Genomic DNA, 20,198 nt, shown 5'->3' with positions numbered 1-20,198 from the left:
GTGAAGGAAGACAACACTCATAGTCATTTCCTTAGGAGCTGTGTCAGGCCTTCAATGGAGGAAGTGACACAATCTGCCTGAATCACTAAAATCAAATAGTGACTTATGTGAAGGAAACATTGCAAAGCCGTGTATGTTCCCCTGAAAATAGTGCCTGTTCCTTTACCCTCTCCGTAAAAATAAAGTATTAAATAACAAATATCAGATACAATTCTAGTAAGGAAAGAATCTCTATTAGGTTCTTCCTGTTCCACCTTAACCCAGCATTTATCTTAATAAAAAACTTTAATGAAGTAGAAATTTCACACACATACATATATACATAGATAGTTCAGCCCATGCCCCATCCCTTGGGATAAGCTATGTCAGTCATCAGTCATATGTACATCGCATAACTCGTATTTTAAGAAGAATTTATATAATACTTACTAAAAGTCTTACAGATGTCAGAAACAGCTTTGAAGACTCTATCAGAGAAATTCACTTTCACCTTCACATACTTCATGTTGGGAAGCTGCAGGCGGAGCAGTTTGTGCTGAGGGGTGAACTGAAGCTTAGCATCTGCCTGAATACCATACTTATCTAAGGTCCAATGTGTCTTCAGAAGCCAAGTTCTCTTCTTTTCCCACCAGAGAGCATGGTCAGACCAATCTTTTTTTACATCTACAAAAAACAAACAATAAACAAATCGCTTAAAAATCACCAAGGTGACTTTGAGAAATTAAAAGCAGAAAACTAGATAATTGGGTATTTAACAGAAATAATTAATTAACTATTAAGTTACTGTTATGTGATAGGTACAAAAGAAACATTAACAGCTGAGAAAACACGCTCTGTCCTGAAAAGCCAGTACACAAGGCAGCTGAGGCAGAATATGTAGGGCAACTAAGAATGTTTGAGTCAACTACAAAATGGGACACATGGATGACAGAGAAAGTACTCTCTTGTTCTCAGAAAACAGAATCCTGAGGGCTAGAATAGGAAGGATTAATAAAGAGAAGCAGTTGGTGGGCTTGGAACTCGTCCTATAGGAATGGACAATAATATTCTGATGAGAAACTGAACAGACTGTGGTTGCAGAAATGTGTCAAGGTGAATAAGGGGTGGTGAAAAGATGGAGAACCAAAGTGAACAGAAACCAATATCCTAGGTGAAGAGGAGGAACAGAGAAAACACCCATGAGAAACACTATAACTTAAGAGAAAGCTCTAAAAAAAAAAAAAAAAAAAAAAACTACATTCTGGCCACATATGCTCTCCCAAATAGATCCCCGAAAATGGATCTAAAGTCACGCTGCCCAACATTTTTCACTGAGCACATTTTGGTACAAGTATAACAGGAAACATTAATATCTGTTCAACTATTTAACAGCCTTATGCAACTAAATGAAACCAAATAAAGAAAAGAATGTAATTTACACAAGATTTAGCTACCCCCAGATAAGGCAGGTCGTAACAATAAACTTGTAGCAGTAAAATCCAACTTCAACTAGTTATTTATTTACTTATGACTAGGATAGGAAGTTGGTTTTTAAAGCCGCAATCAAAGTAAAGACTTTTGGGATCAACTGTATGTTAAACTTACTAAGTGCCAATAAAAGGGAAAGTGATGTTTCAAAAAACAAAACACACACAAAAAGAACAGGCCCAGCGTGGTGGCTCATGCCTGTAATCCCAGAACTTTGGGAGGCTGAGGCTGGAGGATCGCTTGAGCCCATGAGTTCGAGACCAGCCAGGGCAACATGGTAAAGTCCCATCTCCACAAAATTTTTTTTTTTTTTAATTAGCCAGGCATGATGGCATGTGCCTGTAGTCCCAGCTACTCAGGATGCTGAGGTAGGAGGATCACTTGAGCCCAGAAGGTCAAGGTTGCAGTGAGTTGTGATGTGAAACTACATTTCAGCCTGGGCAAGGGAGCAAGACTCTGTCTCAAGGAAAACAACAACTTCCAGGGGAAGGAAAAACATGTGAATGCTGGGCACAGTGGCTCATGCCTATAATCTCAGAACTTTGGGAGGCTGAGGCGGGCAGATCGCTTGAGCCCAGGAATTCAAGACCAGCCTGGACAATGTGGTGAAATCCCATCTCTACAAAAAATTAGCTGGGCATGGTACATGTGCCTGTAGTCCCCGCTACTCAGGTGGCTGAGGTGGGAAGATTGCCTGAACCTGGGAGGTAGATCAAGGCTGCAGTGAGCTGTGATTGCACCACCGTACTCCAGCCTGGGTGACAGAGTGAGACCCTACCTCAAGAAAAAAAAAAAAAAACAGTGAATAACTTTTTGCAAATAAAAATTAAAACTATCATGCTTCTGAGATAAAGCTCATTTTAATATAGTCATACCTTTAAAAAGAGTTTATCAACTTTAAGACATTTAAAAGTATGTATTAATCTAGAACTTGAAACACACACACACACACACACACACACACATAACTAGTCTATCCCTAAATAAAAAATCAAATTTCCACATTGATTATATGGCTGAAACACCTTCTACAATGGTGAAATTTACTTGATACAACTGAAGTTCTCATTATGGAAGAAATATGCCACAGGTAGAAAAAGACTTTCAATTCTCCAGACATTAAAAACCTATTTTAATCAGTAAGTATTTTAATGGGAGAATTACGGCTACAGCTACTTGTGATCGTATTATCATTTTGAAATTTCAACATCTGTGGTTTTGGCAAAGTCCTGCCAATCATGTTATTTGAAGTTTGGCAAAAGAATGCATGTAACTGCTATTTTATAACTACTTGCTTAATAGCGATACTTAATTGTATATAGTACCCTACACCCTACTTTCTAGCACAGAATTTGCCAACTAACTTTTGGAAACAGAAAATTCTGATCTACCTTATAGAAGACAACCAAGGTTAGATAACTGATCACATATTACTTTTCTTTCCAGGAAGAGAAAACTAAGGGCAGAAAAAGATAACCTGCAAAGAATGCTGGTAACCAAGTAGAGTTACTGTTGAGCTGAACTGAATGATCAGTAGGTAGTGTATACAGGTTGAGCCTCCCTAATGTGAAACTCTGAAATCCGAAATGCTCAGAAACTGGGAGGAGAAAAAGTTTTAGACTTTGGAACATTTCAGATTTCAGATTTTTGGATTAGGAATGCTCAACTGGTAAGTACAAATACAAATATTTCAAAATTCAAGATCAGAAACACTCTGGTCTCAAGCTTTCAGATAAGGAATATTCAACCCGTAATACTTTCTTTCCCACGTCTAGTGTCAATGTCACCCACTAAGGAAGCTCTGTCATAAACTCCCAGTGGGGGAGGAAAGGAGGAAAAGAGCTGTAAGAGCACTATGAGTTCACCAGCACATGTCACGTGGGTTCCTCCAGAAGCCATCCCTGACCTAAGAACTTGGGTGCAAGCAGCTTATTTGTGGGAAGGAAATCAGCACACTTGAGGGGATCAGTGAAAGTGAGATGGGGAGAAAAGCCAACTGGAGGTTCCTCACTGCTGTGAGCACCTGCAGTTCAGTCCTTCAGGGCATGCCTCAGAACTCTCCCAGAGGAGAAAGATGAGGTATCTCTCCACTTTCTTGTTAAGGGTTACTCCTGGGGCCATTACGTTAAAAACTCTTAACACTTCTTGGCTGCCAGCATGGGGCTGGCTGCCCTGCACTCAGGCAGAGAAAGCTCAGAGATCCCTGCACCTAAGGAAAAGAGCTTGTCAGCATGTTGGGGATCTGCCCACCAGGAGTGCAGGTGAACTGTAGTGAAAGAGGGGGGCCTCCATAGCACCTGTTACAGCCTGAAAGGAATGTTTATTAAATTAAAAAAAAAAAACAGCTGTTTTACTGTAGAAGCAGGGCAGAAGCAATGCTGCTAAGACATAATAAAAGACAGGCTCAAACAATGTGGCCCAGGAGTAGGTGCTAAAACATAGAGGGCAAAGACACCAACGTGATAAGGAGCTTTTGGGGACAAAATCTACATATGGCACTAATAAAGAGGTAATGTGCCACCAACCACAAAATCTAAAGAGTTTTTATAATGTGAGGTATGAAAAGGACTACTGGTCAAGAACTCGACTTTCCAAGTCAAAACTACATAAATGTGAAGCTGGAGGTTAGCAAACTATGAATGCCCAAGGAACAAATCCTGCCTTCTGCCTTCTTATGGCTCACTAGCTAAGAATAGTTTTTGTACAGTCATGAGTCACTTAACAAGGGGGATAAGATCTGAGAAATGTGATGTTAGGCAAGTTCACTGTTGTGTGAACATCAACGAACGTATTCACAAACCTAGACAGTATAGCCTACTACACACCTAGGCTATATGGTATGACCTCTTGATCCTAGGATACAAACCTGTACATATGTTACTGTACTGAATGCTGCAGGCAACTGTAACACAGTGATAAATATTTGTGTAGCTAAGCATAGAAAAGGTATAGTAAAAATAAGGTATTATTAATCTTATGGGACCACAGTTGTATAAATGGTCTGCTGTAGTTGACTGAAACACTGTTACATGGCTCCTGACTGTATTTTTAACTGGTGTGGCGGGGGGCGGGGATGGGAGGGGGGGAAATCCAAAGAACAGTATTTTACATAACTTTATATAAAGTTCAAATTTCAATGCCCATAAACAGTTTTATGAAACACAGCCACACTACTCTGTTCACAGTAGTCTATGACTACTTCCGCACCACAACATTAGACTACAGTTATTGGGACACAGACTGCATGGCCCACAAATCCCAAAAGCCCAAAATATCTACTATCTATACTGAAGAAAAAAGAAAGAAAAGAAAAGAAAACTTTGCAGGCCCCTGCTGTAAGCAGTGTTATCTTGCACTTAGATAATGGTACAATAAAATCTCAATTTTCCATCAGTTAGGCTTCCAACTGTGACCTCAGAAACATGTATCTTTCCTGATACTCATTCTTCCCTTTAAAACCTGACCCTCCCCCATGAATTCCACCTCAGTTTCTAATCAAAGGAGCTATCAACCTGCAACCAGCAAGAGAAGGGGATAGGATCCAAAGATTACATACTGTACATCCTATGAGTGGTCTGTTTAACCACAGAAAAAAAATAAGCTCTCTTACTGACTGGCAACGCTGCTAAAACGAGTCTTTTTTACCCAGAAAAACTAGTGGATGAGTAACAATATAGAAAAATAAATACACAAAATAAAAGCAGAAATAGGAGACTAGAAAAAAATCAGAAATATCAATACCACTCATGGCAAAAGATAAAAACAGAAAAGTAGGTGTTCTGACAGCGAAGTAGAAGACAGTGTTATAAGATGGATAAGCTGGACTGTGGGGGCTTGTGACTTACGTTCAAATACTGGGCTTTTCAGTAGCATTCCTGAAGACTCAACACACTACCAACCTAGTCAGCATTACTTGCAGAGTAATCATTACTACAGAATAAGAACATCAGACGTGTTGAATTCGTGAATTCAACAAATACCTGTTGAAAATGTACTGTGTGCAAGAAGGCACTGTTCTAGTGCTAGAGATATGATGATGAACAAAACAAAGTTCCAGCATCATTGAGGGAGACCAAGGTGGCTAGAGGAGAGGAAATGGAGATCAGTAGGAGGTGGCATCACAGAGCCAGGCAGGAGCCTTGTAGGTCACAGTGCATGGTTTAGGTGTTACTATGTATGAGATAGGGCCCTAGAGCAGTAGTTTTCTGCCTGATTGGCATTAGAATCATCTGAGCAGCTTTTAAAAAATACTGATGCCTGGCCCCACCCTAAACTAGGGCTATTTTGGTTTGCGAACAGCTGTCTGTATTTTTTTATGGGCAGATACTCCACCATCTTGGTGACGTCTCTCAAACCAAATATATCAGAATCTCTGTGGGCCTAGGAAATGGTTTTAAGTAGGAGTCATTTGTTTAAAAATCGACTGATAATTTTGAAGAAGTGTGGTGATGGGGGTATGCAAGAGTTCACTCTTGCAAGAGAGTGTGCAAGAAGTCAATGTGAAAGTGGAAATGACAACTATTTCAGTTATAATGGTTGGGAGGTGAGGAAGTACAAATAAGAAATACAGAAAACTTTTCCTGGATATTTTACCGCAGTGAGGAGAATAACAGCGATCAATAGATAGAATAATAGCTGTTAGATAGATAGAAAGGAAATAGCAGACCCAAGGAGTATTTTTAGCTTCATTTTTTAAAAGGGAAAGCTATTACAGCATTATTTTAAAAGTGGCTGAAATGATTTCATATTTCAGATCATTTATAATTATTTAATTATCATTCACTAATTTGCCCTTCAGCAGAGTATCACTTCAAAACTTTCTAAAGACCTGACTGAGCCCTCTCAAACAGGCAAAGCAATGTTTTCCCAACTTCTAGAAAATTAGCTTTCTTTGGTGCTGGCTTTATATTACACTACCTATCTTATTTTGAAATTAACAGTATCTCCACATCAAGTCACACAATTGGCTCTGCTCAGAATATCACAAGAACATACCTATTCTATTCATTAGTAGCAAAAACAAATTTTATACACTGATGAAAATCCTGAGAAAAATGATGAAGCATTTGCCCAGGCAAGCATAAAAACTAACTTATGATTTACTTATAAATTTGGCTTGTTTAGTAATTCTTTTAAGTCAAGAACTACTTAGAACCAACTGAGAAGCATTTGCCCAGGCAAGCATAAAAACTAACTGCACTTCAAAACGCACTTAAACGCCAGGAGCAGTGGCTCACGCCTGTAATCCCAGTATGTTGGGAGGCCAAGGTGGGCAAATCACTTGAGGTCAGAAGTTGGAGTTTGAGACCAGCCTGGCCAATATTGTGAAACCCCATCTCTACTAAAAATACAAAAATTAGCTGGGCCTGTTGGTGCACACCTGCAATCCCAGCTACTTGGGAAGGCTGAGGCAGGAGAATGGCTCGCACCCAGGAGGCAGAGGTTGCAGTGAGCCAAGATTGTGCCATTGCACTCCAGCCTGGGCAACACAGCAAGACTCTGTCACCAAAAAAAAAAAAAAAAGCACTTAACTGCACAAATTGTGTATATAGGTGTGTGTATGAAGTAGTTTATCTTGATGCAGTAACTCTTTTTTCATTTGAGATAGAGTCTTGCTCTGTCGCCCAGGCTGGAGAGCAGTGGTATGATCTCAGCTCACTGCAACCTCCACTTCCTGGGTTCAAGTGATTCTCCTGCGTCAGCCTCTGGAGTAGCTGGGACTACAGCAGACAGGCACCACCACACCCAGTCCGGCTAATTTTTGTATTTTTAGTAGAGGCGGGGTTTCACTATGTTGGCCAGGCTGGTCTTGAATTCCTGACCTCAAGTGATCCACCCGCCTTGGCCTCCCAAAGTGCTGGGATTACAGGCGTGAGCCACCGCGCCCGGCACAGATGCAGTAACTCTTGAAAGCACTTAGTTATCTAGTGTATTATAGCACAGCTTGTCTCTAAAGTGGCAAGTTAAATCATAACAGACTATGCAACTGTAATTTGAAAAACCCACTATGTGCAGAACAGATTTCAGACATCAACACATACTTAAGTTTTCCTCTAGCTAAAGAATGAGTAGAAGCATGAACACATTATGATGACTTTAAAAGGAAAATGGTTATCTACAAATACTTGTAAGTAACGGCAAGCAAATGAAAATACTACTGGATCACTAAAGTAGTGGTTTAGTTTTCTGTGTGGCATCAAAATCCATAAGGAAATAACTGTTGAAATTCCCTGAATTTGCATAAACTAAAGCTTTGGAAAACTTTCCACACAGGAACTCCCTTACACGTTCTCATCTAGACTCTGGGCTATGTTCTAAGTAAACATTTCTGCTTTCCAGAATGGCAGGCTTGGTATTTCAAACATTAGATGACTGAATGCAACCCGCGCGTGTGCACACACACACACACATACACACACACACTAGCCTGGCACTTGGACAGAAGTTAGCAAACATCACCGGAGTAGATTCATTCATCTGCATTATAAAACCATTCAAGGCATAGACTACGCTTAAAAACTTGCTCTGAGAGGCCGGGCGTGGTGGCTCACGCTTGTAATCCCAGCACTTTGGGAGGCCGAGGCGGGCGGATCACGAGGTCAGGAGATCGAGACCACGGTGAAACCCCGTCTCTACTAAAAATGCAAAAAATTAGCCGGGCGTGGTGGCGGGCGCCTGTAGTCCCAGCTACTCGGAGAGGCTGAGGCAGGAGAATGGTGGGAACCCGGGAGGCGGAGCTTGCAGTGAGCCGAGATCGCGCCACTGCACTCCAGCCTGGGTGACAGAGCGAGACTCTGTCTCAAAAAAAAAAAAAAAAAAAAAACTTGCTCTGAGAGTCCATTTCTCCAAGGTCATGATTTTCAGTTATCCTCCAGGTACAGGCCAACTTTTATTCGGTGTATCTTACATTTTAAATTTCGATTTTAAACTTTCAGAAGTAACCCATCACAAATACAAGCTTTCTCAGAAAGGCTCGGGGGTGGGGGGTGGGGGGTAAAAAGTTGTACTACTATGAAGCCAACACTTGTTTTCCTTCTCTGGGGAATAAAAGGGATTTTATGATTTACTTATAAATTTGGCTTGTTTAGTAATTCTTTTAAGTCAAGAACTACTTAGATTATAGTTTACTATACCTAGCAAAATTCTAACTTCTATAACAAATTTTAGTAAAATATGTTAATTCTTCAAAACATTTTGCCAGCATTCTGGAAAGAATTATTTCTGTGTCCCTCCCTTATTTAACAGATCCCATCACACCATATCACATGCACATAACAGTATCTGACAGACACTCAGACTCCTATCATCAACATTGCAAATTGCTACAACATTGACTGAATCAACAAAAGCACACTCCCTCAACTGTAACAGAATGCTCCTCAAATTCAGGAAGTGGTCGCACACCTGCTTTACAAATAGAACATCTGTATATTCTAAGGAACAGAAGGCTTGGGTTTCTCATCATTAGAAGCTGAGTAAATATTGCTTAGTCTACCAAACAGCTTTTGGTATCACAGTGCTCTCCCACTCCATGAGTCACCAAAAAAAAAAGAAAGAAAAAAATATATATTTCAAAGTTTTTTGCTAGAGAAAATATTATGCCCCACTTTATGCAATTCCAGCTCGCTTACACTCTAGAAAACATGAGCGCAGAGAAAGGAGACATTATTGAAAACATCCTATTTAATGTTTTCCTAATAAGATTACCAATTCCTACTTGACTGTTTTGACACAGGCTACTAAGATGCAATTATTGGCCAGGCTCACGCCTGTAATCCCAACACTCTGGGAGGCTGAGGTGGGTGCGTGGCTTGAGCCCAAGCGTTCGAGGCCAGCCTGGGCAACATGGCAAAACCTCATCTCTATAAAAAAAAAAAAAAAAAAAATCCAGACATGGTGGCCTGTGCCTATGGTCCTAGCTACCTGGAGGCTGGGTGGGAGGACCCCTTGACTCTGGGTGGTCAGGGTTGCACAGAAAGTTGATCAAATCCCAATCCTGTTGTTTCTGCACGAGAGCTGGAGCCCATGCCTTACCACACATCCATGGACATGCCCTGGATCTGACTTGGGCCTTCAAACTTTGCACAGTGGCTGCTACTAACTTTTTGAGATAATATTCAGATTCCTGGAGACTCAGTTCTGTCTCATCTAAATCACCAGAGACCAAACAAGGATCAAGCCCAATACCTCTTGGACTTTATTTAATGCCATAATGTTGTCAGACTAAAGAGAAAAATGAAGTAATTCTTTAAAAAAAAAAGTTGATCAAATAACTTATTTTTTCTTACCTTAAGTAACCACATCTTAAAAATAAGTAAGCAACTTAGAGTTTGGAATGAAGAGGAGGTTAAAATATTACTTTTAGGGAGCATAAATTTCTAGTTGCATATTTTTAAAGTACTAATTCAGGAAAGAAATGCAAAATTTGTTTAGTATTCTCACATGTCCATAAACTAGAAGCAAAGTTTACATTAGATAATCTTTGCTAAGGCAACATGTCATTGTGACTTCTAAGTACAGATAACTTTTCTGGGCACATGACTTATTTCTGATAAATATGTATTTTTGTACTCTGCTAATACTGTAATTCTCTGTACTGTTTCCTTTTGTTTTAGGACCCTCTTGAGCCCCAAATGAGATATAACTATTATCATAATCAAGAGTTGACTGGAGGTAAAGAACACTACAATCCCAGTGTGCTAGTGGCAAAGCCACTCAAGAAGCTGGTTCTGACCTACCGTAGCAAGCCATGCAGACTCAGCAGACCAGAAAACGTCCTTCTCCTGCTTTTCAGGCTACTTGCTCATACCATTTACTTATACCACTTAGATGCTCATCTATTAAACTTAGAGGACTTTTCTCTCTTTCATTTCACAGCCAGGCAGACTGCCCAAGACACCCTTGGGGAATCCTACTATGTTTTTTCTGTCTACCACTGTATTTTGAACTTCTCACACTTCTGAGAATCCTCCTCCTTCTCAATAGACAACCATGGATTCTACTGCAGGAAACAAAGAAGCCGTCAGATTCAAACTCTTTCACCTTCACGCCAACCCATCTATAAGCCTTCTTAAATTTGTACCCAGATGGGCCTCCTGCCTTTGTGTTAATAGAAAAACTGTCTCTTCCCTTCTATCTAAAGCCAATCCCACCTCCTATGCTCTGCTGCCCTTCCCATCTTCTAGGAACCGTGTGCTTTTTTCCGTACATTGGCTCTCCAGGTGTCTCATCCATTCTCATGGCTTTAAAAGACACTTACTTTCGTCACTGGTGTCAGCAGCCCAATCTTCTGCTCAGACCGCCAGCCTATACACCCTACTGCCCATCTCACATCTCTTCTTGATGTCCCACAGATAACTCAATTTATCTAAAACGTAACCCAACTTTTTTTCTTATCCCTACTCTTATTATACTAATTAGCACCAACCGTCAACCCAGTTGCTCAAGCTAGGAATCTGAAAGTCATTGATTTTCGCTTTCCGTCATTCCTTACATTTATCAGCAAACTGTCAAATCCACTTCCAAAAATCTCCACTCCAGTCTCCACTGGCACCACCCTATTTCAGGCTGCCATCATCTCTTGCACTGACTACTGCCACAGCCTCCTAACTGGTCTCCTTCATTCCATTCAGCACTTTGCATACAACAGCCAGAGTCATCCATTCAGCACTTTCATGCCATTCCCCTGCTGAAAATCCTTTGCAACTGCTTCTAACTGCACTTAAATAAAATCCAAATGCCTTATCAGGTCTACAAAGCCCCACGCAATACGGCCTATCTACTCCTCCAAATTTATCATGTGCTACTCTTCCTTTGCTCCAGCCACACTGGCCTTTTTTAGCTCTAAGAATCATATAACTAAGTTCTTTCCTGCCTCAGTGCCTTTGTACATGCTACTCCACTCCTGGAATGTCTAACTCTCTCTCATCTTCCAGATTTTACCATTAATTCCATATTCTCAGAGAAGCCTTTTTTAGCTACCCTAGCCCTCCAATGTCCTATGTCCCTCCATACTGTTCTATTTCAGTATCCTGTGATATCACTGACCAAAATTTATATTCATTTTGTTTGTTGTTGGTGGGTGCGGGAGGAGGGTGCTATCTTTTTTTCCTAATAGATTATAAACTGTCTAAGAAGACAAAGGCAATGCCTATTTTGATCACCATTATATTTTCAGCACCTAGCACAGTGCTGGGCAGGCAAGAAATATTTAACAAATGAATTAATCCTCATTTTGAAAATTTTAAAGATCTCTCATTACTCAAAACAATCTCAACAAGAAACTTATTTTTAAACCATCAATAAAAGTAAATACAAGTTTTACTAATTTATAATTAGTAAAATTATAATTTACTAATACAAATTGTATGTCTGAAGAATCCATTTTATCTTCAACTTCAGAATTAAAATATACTTCAATACTAACTAGAAGAGTGGCAGAGATTCCCCTAGAAAAAGGAAATAAAACTGAACAGACATCCTGTTCTCTTTCACATCTTCTAAAAAGAATAAATTTCTTTGCTCAAGACAATCTCTATTGTGCAAAGTGTTTATGTTCCAAAAGTCCACTTGTAAGTCTGAGAATTCAGACTCATCACAGAAAAACACTACATAAATAGTTAGGTTTCAAATCATACAATAAGTTACCCAACCACAAATAACCTGACCTATATGACTAGCAACACTCTACCTTACCAATTGTATCATAAAGCCTTTTGCAGAATGTATGGTCAATGTTTCAACTTGAGAAGTAAGAAAAACTGCAAGCAATGGAACCTGCAGAGAGTGAATTGGATGGGGTAAGAAAGGGAATGCTGCTGCCAAGTTGTGAGGGAGACAATGGCTTCCTAAGGAATATCAAATTGTAGGGCACCTGGCTACTCCCTAGTCATCTTTCCCAGCATACCAAGAAATAACCTATTTCCAGTTTCCCAGATGCAATTTGTTGGGTTTCTTTTCTCTGCTAAACGATGACAATAGAAGAGTTTTTAACTTGCTTTCCTTTCCAATGCCTGAAACTCTTCTGATGTTTCTACTGAGACTGTATTGCCAATAATGTGTAAAGACAGGGCCTACAAGTAAAATTAATGCTTAAGTTTGTAAAAACGATGTTTATAATATTATCCCTAATATTGATTGAAATGTAAAGGACACTAGACATTAATCTCAGTATTCAATCACACACTGTCCTTACTCTCGACCCCTTAGGTCTTTCTCCTCCCAAACTTCTCTTTCAATTTTAGAGTTGGGGATCATGGGGCATCCTGCTTTTAGGATGTGCCCTCCTGTTCTGATCTCTTTAGTCACTCAGACCTTTAAAAAGGGAAAGAGGAGGCAAATGGATGAAGAGTGTGGCTCTTCAGGTGTATAATCAATGCACGAATTAATAAATATTTTCCAAGTAACTATCATATGCCAGGCACTAAGTTGGGCAACGGAATATAAAAATTAGTAAGAATTACCATCCCAGTGGCACTTACAGTCCAAGTGAGAGACACAGACAAGTAAAAGGAGCTAAAAAGATAAAAGAACGAAATGTCACAGAGGCAACCAACATTAAAGATTAATTAGGTTAACATGGCATTTTTACCTGGGTCTTAAAAGATGTGGGAGTTCAAATGTGCTAAGAGAAACCATCCTGTAGACAATGGAGGCTCTCAGATTGTTTTATTAACATAATTTTGATTTGATTATGAAGCACAAATTAGAGTCTGGCAGAAAATTTACCGCAATATTCTAGAGAGCAGGGCCTGACATAAGGCAGAAGGTGAAGAGAAGGAGGCAAATATGAGGGAGTTGTCTAAGCTAGAATCATGGGTCTCAAGGACACTGATCTCAGATGAGAGAGGACAGCTGGAAGGTGAAGAGGGGAAGCTAGAAAGTTCCTAGCTTGATAATTAAATGGATGATAATAATAGCACTAAGATTTGTTTACTGAGCATTTAGTATGTACCAAGCACTTAACACATTCTCAGGCCGGGCGCGATGGCTCACGCTTGTAATCCCAGCACGTTGGGAGGCCGAGGCAGGCGGATCACGAGGTCAGGAGATCGAGACCACGGTGAAACCCCGTCTCTACTAAAAATACAAAAAAATTAGCCGGGCGTGGTGGCGGGCGCCTGTAGTCCCAGCTACTTGGAGAGGCTGAGGCAGGAGAATGGCGTGAACCCGGGAGGCGGAGCTTACAGTGAGCCGAGATTGCGCCACTGCACTCCAGCCTGGGAGACAGAGCGAGACTCCGTCTCAAAAAAAAAAAAAAAAAAAAAAAAAAAAAAAAAAAAAACACACATTCTCATTTAATCCCCACAAAAAATGTTAAAAGGAGCGGGCGCGGTCGCTCACGCCTGTAATCCCAGCAACTCTGGGAGGCTAAAATGGGCGGATCACCAGGTCAGGAGATAGAGACCATCCTGGCTAACATGGTGAAACCCTGTCTCTACTAAAAATACAAAAAATTAGCTGGGTGTGGTAGCACACACCTGTAGTCCCAGCTACTCAGGAGGCTGAGGCAGGAGAATCACCTGAACCTGGGAGGCAGAGGTTGCAGTGAGCCCAGATCGTGCCACTGCACTTCAGCTTAGGCGACAGAGCGAGACTCCATCTCAAAAAAAAAAAAAAAAAAAAAGTTAAAAGGTAAATACTATTATAATCTCTTTGTTTTATAGGTGAGAAAATGAAGACAGAGAAGTTACATAACTTGGCCAAAGTTCATAAAGTTAGGATATGTAGGAATTAGGATTTGACTCCAGATGAGTGTGATTTCAGAGGTGGCACTCTTAAGTAACACACCATTAGCCAAGATAAAGTTACGCAGAAGAGAAGCAAGTCTGGGTATTTAAATATGAGGACAAAAGACTAATGTTAGGACTCATTTACATTTCACAGTAAAATCCTGATGATTATCCTGCACTTCTCTTATAGGAAATAGGTATTTAGGAGAAAGAAGACAGACAGAACATCCACAAGGAGGCAAAGAGATTATTAAATAAAGGAATATTTTTATTATGCATGTCTTTCACTGATTTAATAATGGCAACCACAGAAAATAAAATTCAAAAAGGTTATGGTTAGCAGCCATATAACTACTTGAAGAATGCATATACTAATATGCAAAATTAAACCGATTTTGAAACAACCAAAGAACACAAATGGCTATGAATGCAAAGAAGCAATTAAGAAAAATAATAATAATAATGTACTCACTTTTGGTTTTATACTAGAAATTAAGACTTCTACTGTCCAAAAATAATTGGAATAACTTCTGAGTCATTCCTCTCTTCCTTAAGACTGTTCATTGGTAATTAGATTATTCTAGAAAGACCAGAAGTGAATTCCTAAATTACTCTTAATCTATTTCTAGAGGGACAACGCTCCCTTCTAGAACTACTCCGTATTCCAGAGGAACAGAATTCTCAACAGCGCAATCTACAACACTATCATCCAGGACCTAGCTGAAGTTTTTATGAGTTTCCACAACCATGAAAAACAGGAAAAGAATACCTAACATATACTTTTGAACTCTGCTGAATCTTATTCTCTCATATGGAGTTATTATTCATCAACAAAATGTAAAACAACAAACGAACAAAAAAAAAAACACTGGTGATGAAGCATGCAAATATTTCCTCCCTACACTTCTGCCCCACCCCATCTAGCAAAAGGAAAGGCCTACACCAAGATCACAGAACAGTCATTATAGTAATCTAATCCTTATATCTTTGAAATTAGATAATATATATCTCTACAAGTTGTATTTTACTTTTTCCTCTCCCTCAGCTTTTCTTTCCATCCAAGTATTACAGAGTCTATCCCTTAAGCAGCTGTTAATTTGTTCCTTCCTTTCCTTTTACATTGCCTTAGTTCACGTCCCCAACATCTCTACCCTGAACTACTATAACACTATTTTCTACAACACTATCCAGAGTTATCTCTTAAAATGCAAACTTGATCAGTTTATTTGTCTACTTAAAAACTTTCCAAGTCTGGGCCAGGCACGGTGGCTCACGCTTGTAATCCCAGCACTTTGGGACTCCCCCCCAGAATCACCTGAGGTCAGGAGTTCGAGACCAGCCTGACCAACATGGAGAAACCCCATCTCTACTAAAAATACAAAATTAGCCGGGCATGGTGGCACATGCCTGTAATCCCAGCTACTTGGGAGGCTGAAGCAGGAGAACTGCTTGAACACGGGAGGCGGAGGTTGCGGTGAGCCGAGATCACGCCATTGCACTCCAGCCTGGGCAACAAGAGCAAAACTCCGTCTCAAAAAAAAAAAAAAAAAAAAAAAGAAAAGAAAAAAACCCCAAAACTTTCCAAGTCTGTTACTGAAGTATCTTATAATCCGTTAACAGGTTCCACAAATCTGTGTCCCACATTGCCTTCTTCTAGTAGCTCTTACCACACCCAAATGCAGCTTTTGTTCTGGCCTAGTTTGTGGAACAAGCTGGTGTTTCAGATCTCCTTGATAGGCACCTTTTCCTTTCCCCCTTTATCAAACTGGCAAAATCATGCACCAGTACCAGCTCAAATATTACCACCTCTGAATCTTCACTGACCCACCTGTCAAAGCAGCAAAGTATACCTTAGCACTTTGAATGATATAATTCATTTATGTAACTAATTTCCCCACTAGATTAAGAGTATTTGATTTTATTTATCCTGTGTCTCAAAAGCAGAGACCAGAACCAATAAATATTTATAAACTACTACTTGTAATATACAAATATTTATAATATACAGGCAGCATGTAAAGCAATCTTAATAATCAATTGAAAAATTATAATTATTCCAAGACAAAAGTTCATGTCAAACATTAAAAACTCTTACTGTTGATTATAAATGTACATATGGAAATGGAAAAAACTGCAAAACTAGTGTTTATTTAGTGTACTGTAATTAAAACATTAAAAACATTGAGAAGTGTTACATTTCTTTGTGAAAACTTAACAAGAATAGCTTAAATAGTGCTTGTCTTCTCCTCATATAACTTATGACGTGGAGCAAGAATCTTTTATGCCTTGGCAAGCTGTCACACTCCTTTCTAAGTCTGGATCAACTTAAAACATTTTGTCCTTTGCTCTTTCAGTATCATGAAATATCTCTGACCAGCTCCTTCAGTATGCAAAATTTTTGCTAGTGTCACTTCCTCTGGGACATCTTCATCCTTTTTGTCATACCACTTGTATTATGTATGCAAGTTTACCTTCACTAAATTCCTTTGGCTGTATATCTACAGTCTTTCAAATGGTGAAAGCATCCACATTTCCATGGTGAGCTATTTCTTCTTTAACTCCATTTATATTTGATTCAACTATCACTTCTAGTATTTCATGATCACTTTTTGTTAATTCATTGCAGTTTTATCTTTGTTGGTCAACTCTTTCAATTATCCATTTTTGTGAAACATCATGAGTTTCTCATGGGGGACAGAGAGGCAACACTAACACTTCTGTTCTGTGTGTGAACTGTACGCACAGTGGCCAATCATAGATAGACTGAAATAAGTGACATGACTTGTCACTGTTCATGATGGGCTTCTGTTATTTACATAGTGCTTTGTGGACTGAAGAATTAGCTAGCAAGTTTTGTACTTTATGCAGTTACATTTTAGTTAATGTATAAAGTTAAGATAAAGATGGTGGCAACTAAAATGTGAGCCATGTTGTTAGACAATTAGTGTTATCTAATAAATAAATGTGCAAATTGCAACTGTCCAAAGCGCTGTTTTCAAAAATGTCTGATATGTCATATTAAAAAAAAGTTTTATTTTATTTTTTTTTTATTTTTATTTATTTATTTATTTATTTATTTTTTTGAGACGGAGTCTTGCTCTGTCGCCCAGGCTGGAGTGCAGTGGCATGATCTCGGCTCACTGCAAGCTCCGCCTCCCGGGTTCACACCATTCTTCTGCCTCAGCCTCCCGCGTAGCTGGGACTACAGGCTAATTTTTTGTATTTTTAGTAGGGACAGGGTTTCACCATGTTAGCCAGGATGGTCTCGATCTCCTGACCTTGTGATCCGCCCGCCTTGGCCTCAAAGTGCTGGGATTACAGGCTTGAGCCACCGCGCCCGGCCAAAAAAAAAGTTTTTAATCTGCTAGCAGAAGCTGTAAACTTCAAAGTTTACATATCATTCAAACTGCAAACATATTTCAATTAAAGTACCCAATTCCATTTTAGGTTAAGGAAATTACATTAAGGCTCCAATGGCTAACTGAGGCAGTGTCAAATTATGGGAAACATTTAGAAACTGCTATGGACTAAATGTTTGTGTCCCCCCAAATTCATATGTTGAAATCCTAATCCCCAATATGATGGTATCTGAAGATGGGGCCTGGGGGAGGTAAATCAAGTCATGGAGGTGGAGTGCTTCTGGTGGAACTCGTATCCTTAGAAGAAGAGACAGGAGACAGCTGGTTTCCTATCTCTCCTTCTTTCCCTCCCCCATGTGAGGAAACCAGGAATAGGGTCCTCACCAGAAACCAACCATGCTGACAGCCCGATCTTAGATTTGGCAGCCTCCAGAACTGTGAGAAATAAGCGCTTACTGTTTAAGCCACCCAGGATATGTTATTTGTTATGGCACCCCAAGCAGACTAAGACAGAAACTAAACCTCTAATGAAAAGTGACAAATTGCAATTTCTTCCACATAGCTAGTTGAAAACTGGGGAATTCACTCTTCAAAATAAAAAGATCAACTAAGTTTACAAATGCCTTTTGAAGTTACCAATCTGAAATAATGTCTATCAATTTCAATCTATTATCTGATACTATAAGACACACTAACTCAAAACAGTTAAGAAGTTTTTTCAGATCACATAAGCCATGCAAGCAGTTACAGAATGCACAAACAGAAAGTATGCCAATTATTCATTTCCAGAGGGTGGGTAACTTTCTACCTAATCCTGAAGGCTAGCTTATTGCTAATTTGGTTCAACCTGGCTTCATTCCTAGAAGACAGGGCTCGGAGTCCATGAAATGAAAAGGTCTGACAAGTTCTAAGAGAGTAACATCAGGGCAAAATTCACCAGTTAGTATTGGACTTAGAGAAGTATTAGTTGCGTTTGTGTTTTAAATGTGATGACATGAGCTATTCTAAAGTTCAAAACAAAAGCAATTTAGTAAGAATATTTAATTGGCTTTTACATTGTAAGCTTATCTCAGAAAATACTAACAAATTGTAATATAAAACTTCAATGTATACTGGAAAAATTATTTCTTGAAATCCAAGAGGATTATCATTGCTTATATCTTATCTGCAAGTTATTTTATATGAAACTGATGAATTTCCAATTTGTAAAAATCTGATGTCTCCCCCTATTTAAAGTATTTTATGGGCATCTCACAGCTCTGGGGATAATGCTAAATCTTTTAAACCTGGTTCAGAAAGCCCTTTAGCATTATTTCTTCTTGAGCCTCATGTCAAGCCACTGGTTCCCTAGGATTGCTCCCCCATCATCACCAGACTTCTTTCAGTTCTTCAACTGGCCACCTTCCCTTGCTCCACTTCCCATGCTGGGAATTCTCATCCTCTTTCCAGCCTGTTGTTCTGTCATCCTATCCCTTACCCACATCTCCTCCCATTTTTTGCTGGCTAATTCCTACTCTCAGATCTCAGCTTAAAAGTCATTTCCCTCCACAAATCCTATCCTATATGCTAGGTTCCGGTTGCCCAGTACAGAATCCTATAACTATTTCAATTACCATAATACTCACTACATTATAGTAATTACTATTTAAGGATTGTCTTTAGGTCGGGAGCAGTGGTTCATGCCTGTAATCCCAACACTTTGGGAGGCTGAGGCGGGAGGATCACCTGAGGTCAGGAGTTGGAGACCAGCCTGGCCAACATGGTGAAACCCCGTCTCTACTAAAAACAAAAAAACAAACAAAAATTAGCCAGGCATGGTGGTGCATGCCTGTAATCCCAGCTACTCAGGAGGCTGAGGCACGAGAATTGCTTGAACCCTGGAGGTGGAGGGGGCAGTGAGCTTAGATTGTGCCACTGCACTCTAACCTGGGCAACAAAGCACGACTCTGTCTTAAAAAAATAATAATAATAATGGAAATAATAATAAAGACTGTCTTTACGAGTGCAAATAGAGTGAGGGTAAGGAATGAGTTAATTTTGTTCACCCCAGTTTGTAGTATAGTCTCTGGCATTCAATAGGCTCTCATTTATAAATATTAAGTGGGTAAGTTAAGGAATAACAGAATATCATTTCACAGTTACCTATGTCTTTCTTCTCTATAAGCTTTTCTTCTATTTCGCTAAGCTAGTCTATAATACACCATGAACACTGCAATCCCCAACCTGGAATGCCTTTCTTCCTAACTTTCCACCCTGTCTCTCTTTAAATAAGGCCAGTTATTACTCATGACTCTAAATCTCTGTCTTCCTTTATTCAAGGGCTACTTATTTGGCACTTCTCAATCAGATCATTGACTCAAAGTAATTTTCTTTTTTCACTTGGTTACTAGCAAGCTGCTCATATTGAGAGCCGGGACTATGCCTCACTATATAATAGTTGGCTCTCCATAAACGTTTGTTGCTGCTACGAGAGTCCAGTTCATGCACCTTATATTCCCACACATATCTCATGTTATATACCTCTGTAACCTACCAAAAATAGAGCATGAGTGTATAGAATTATCTCTATGCAGGAATGTTTACACATCAATGTCCCATCTCACCTAAGGGCCTTCTTTGTTATTTTAAGTTCTTTAAGGAA

The 20,198-nt window shown here is 39.5% G+C and overlaps 1 protein-coding gene across 6 annotated transcripts in view; it reads right to left on the bottom strand.

The window, feature by feature from the left end:
• The window catches only part of FERMT2 (FERM domain containing kindlin 2), a 95,967-nt gene that overhangs the window by 61,497 nt on the left and 14,272 nt on the right, over nucleotides 1–20,198 (bottom strand). For all 6 annotated transcript variants that reach the window (XM_055289338.2, XM_055289337.2, XM_055289339.2 and 3 more), the window contains exon 3: nucleotides 430–663. In XM_055289338.2, the coding sequence (XP_055145313.1) occupies nucleotides 430–663 (234 nt within the window). The remainder of the gene's footprint in view (nucleotides 1–429; nucleotides 664–20,198) is intronic.

Source organism: Symphalangus syndactylus, chromosome 8 (genome assembly GCF_028878055.3).
Source record: "Symphalangus syndactylus isolate Jambi chromosome 8, NHGRI_mSymSyn1-v2.1_pri, whole genome shotgun sequence".
NCBI lineage: Eukaryota > Metazoa > Chordata > Mammalia > Primates > Hylobatidae > Symphalangus > Symphalangus syndactylus.
This window is presented reverse-complemented; position numbering and strand designations above follow the sequence as displayed.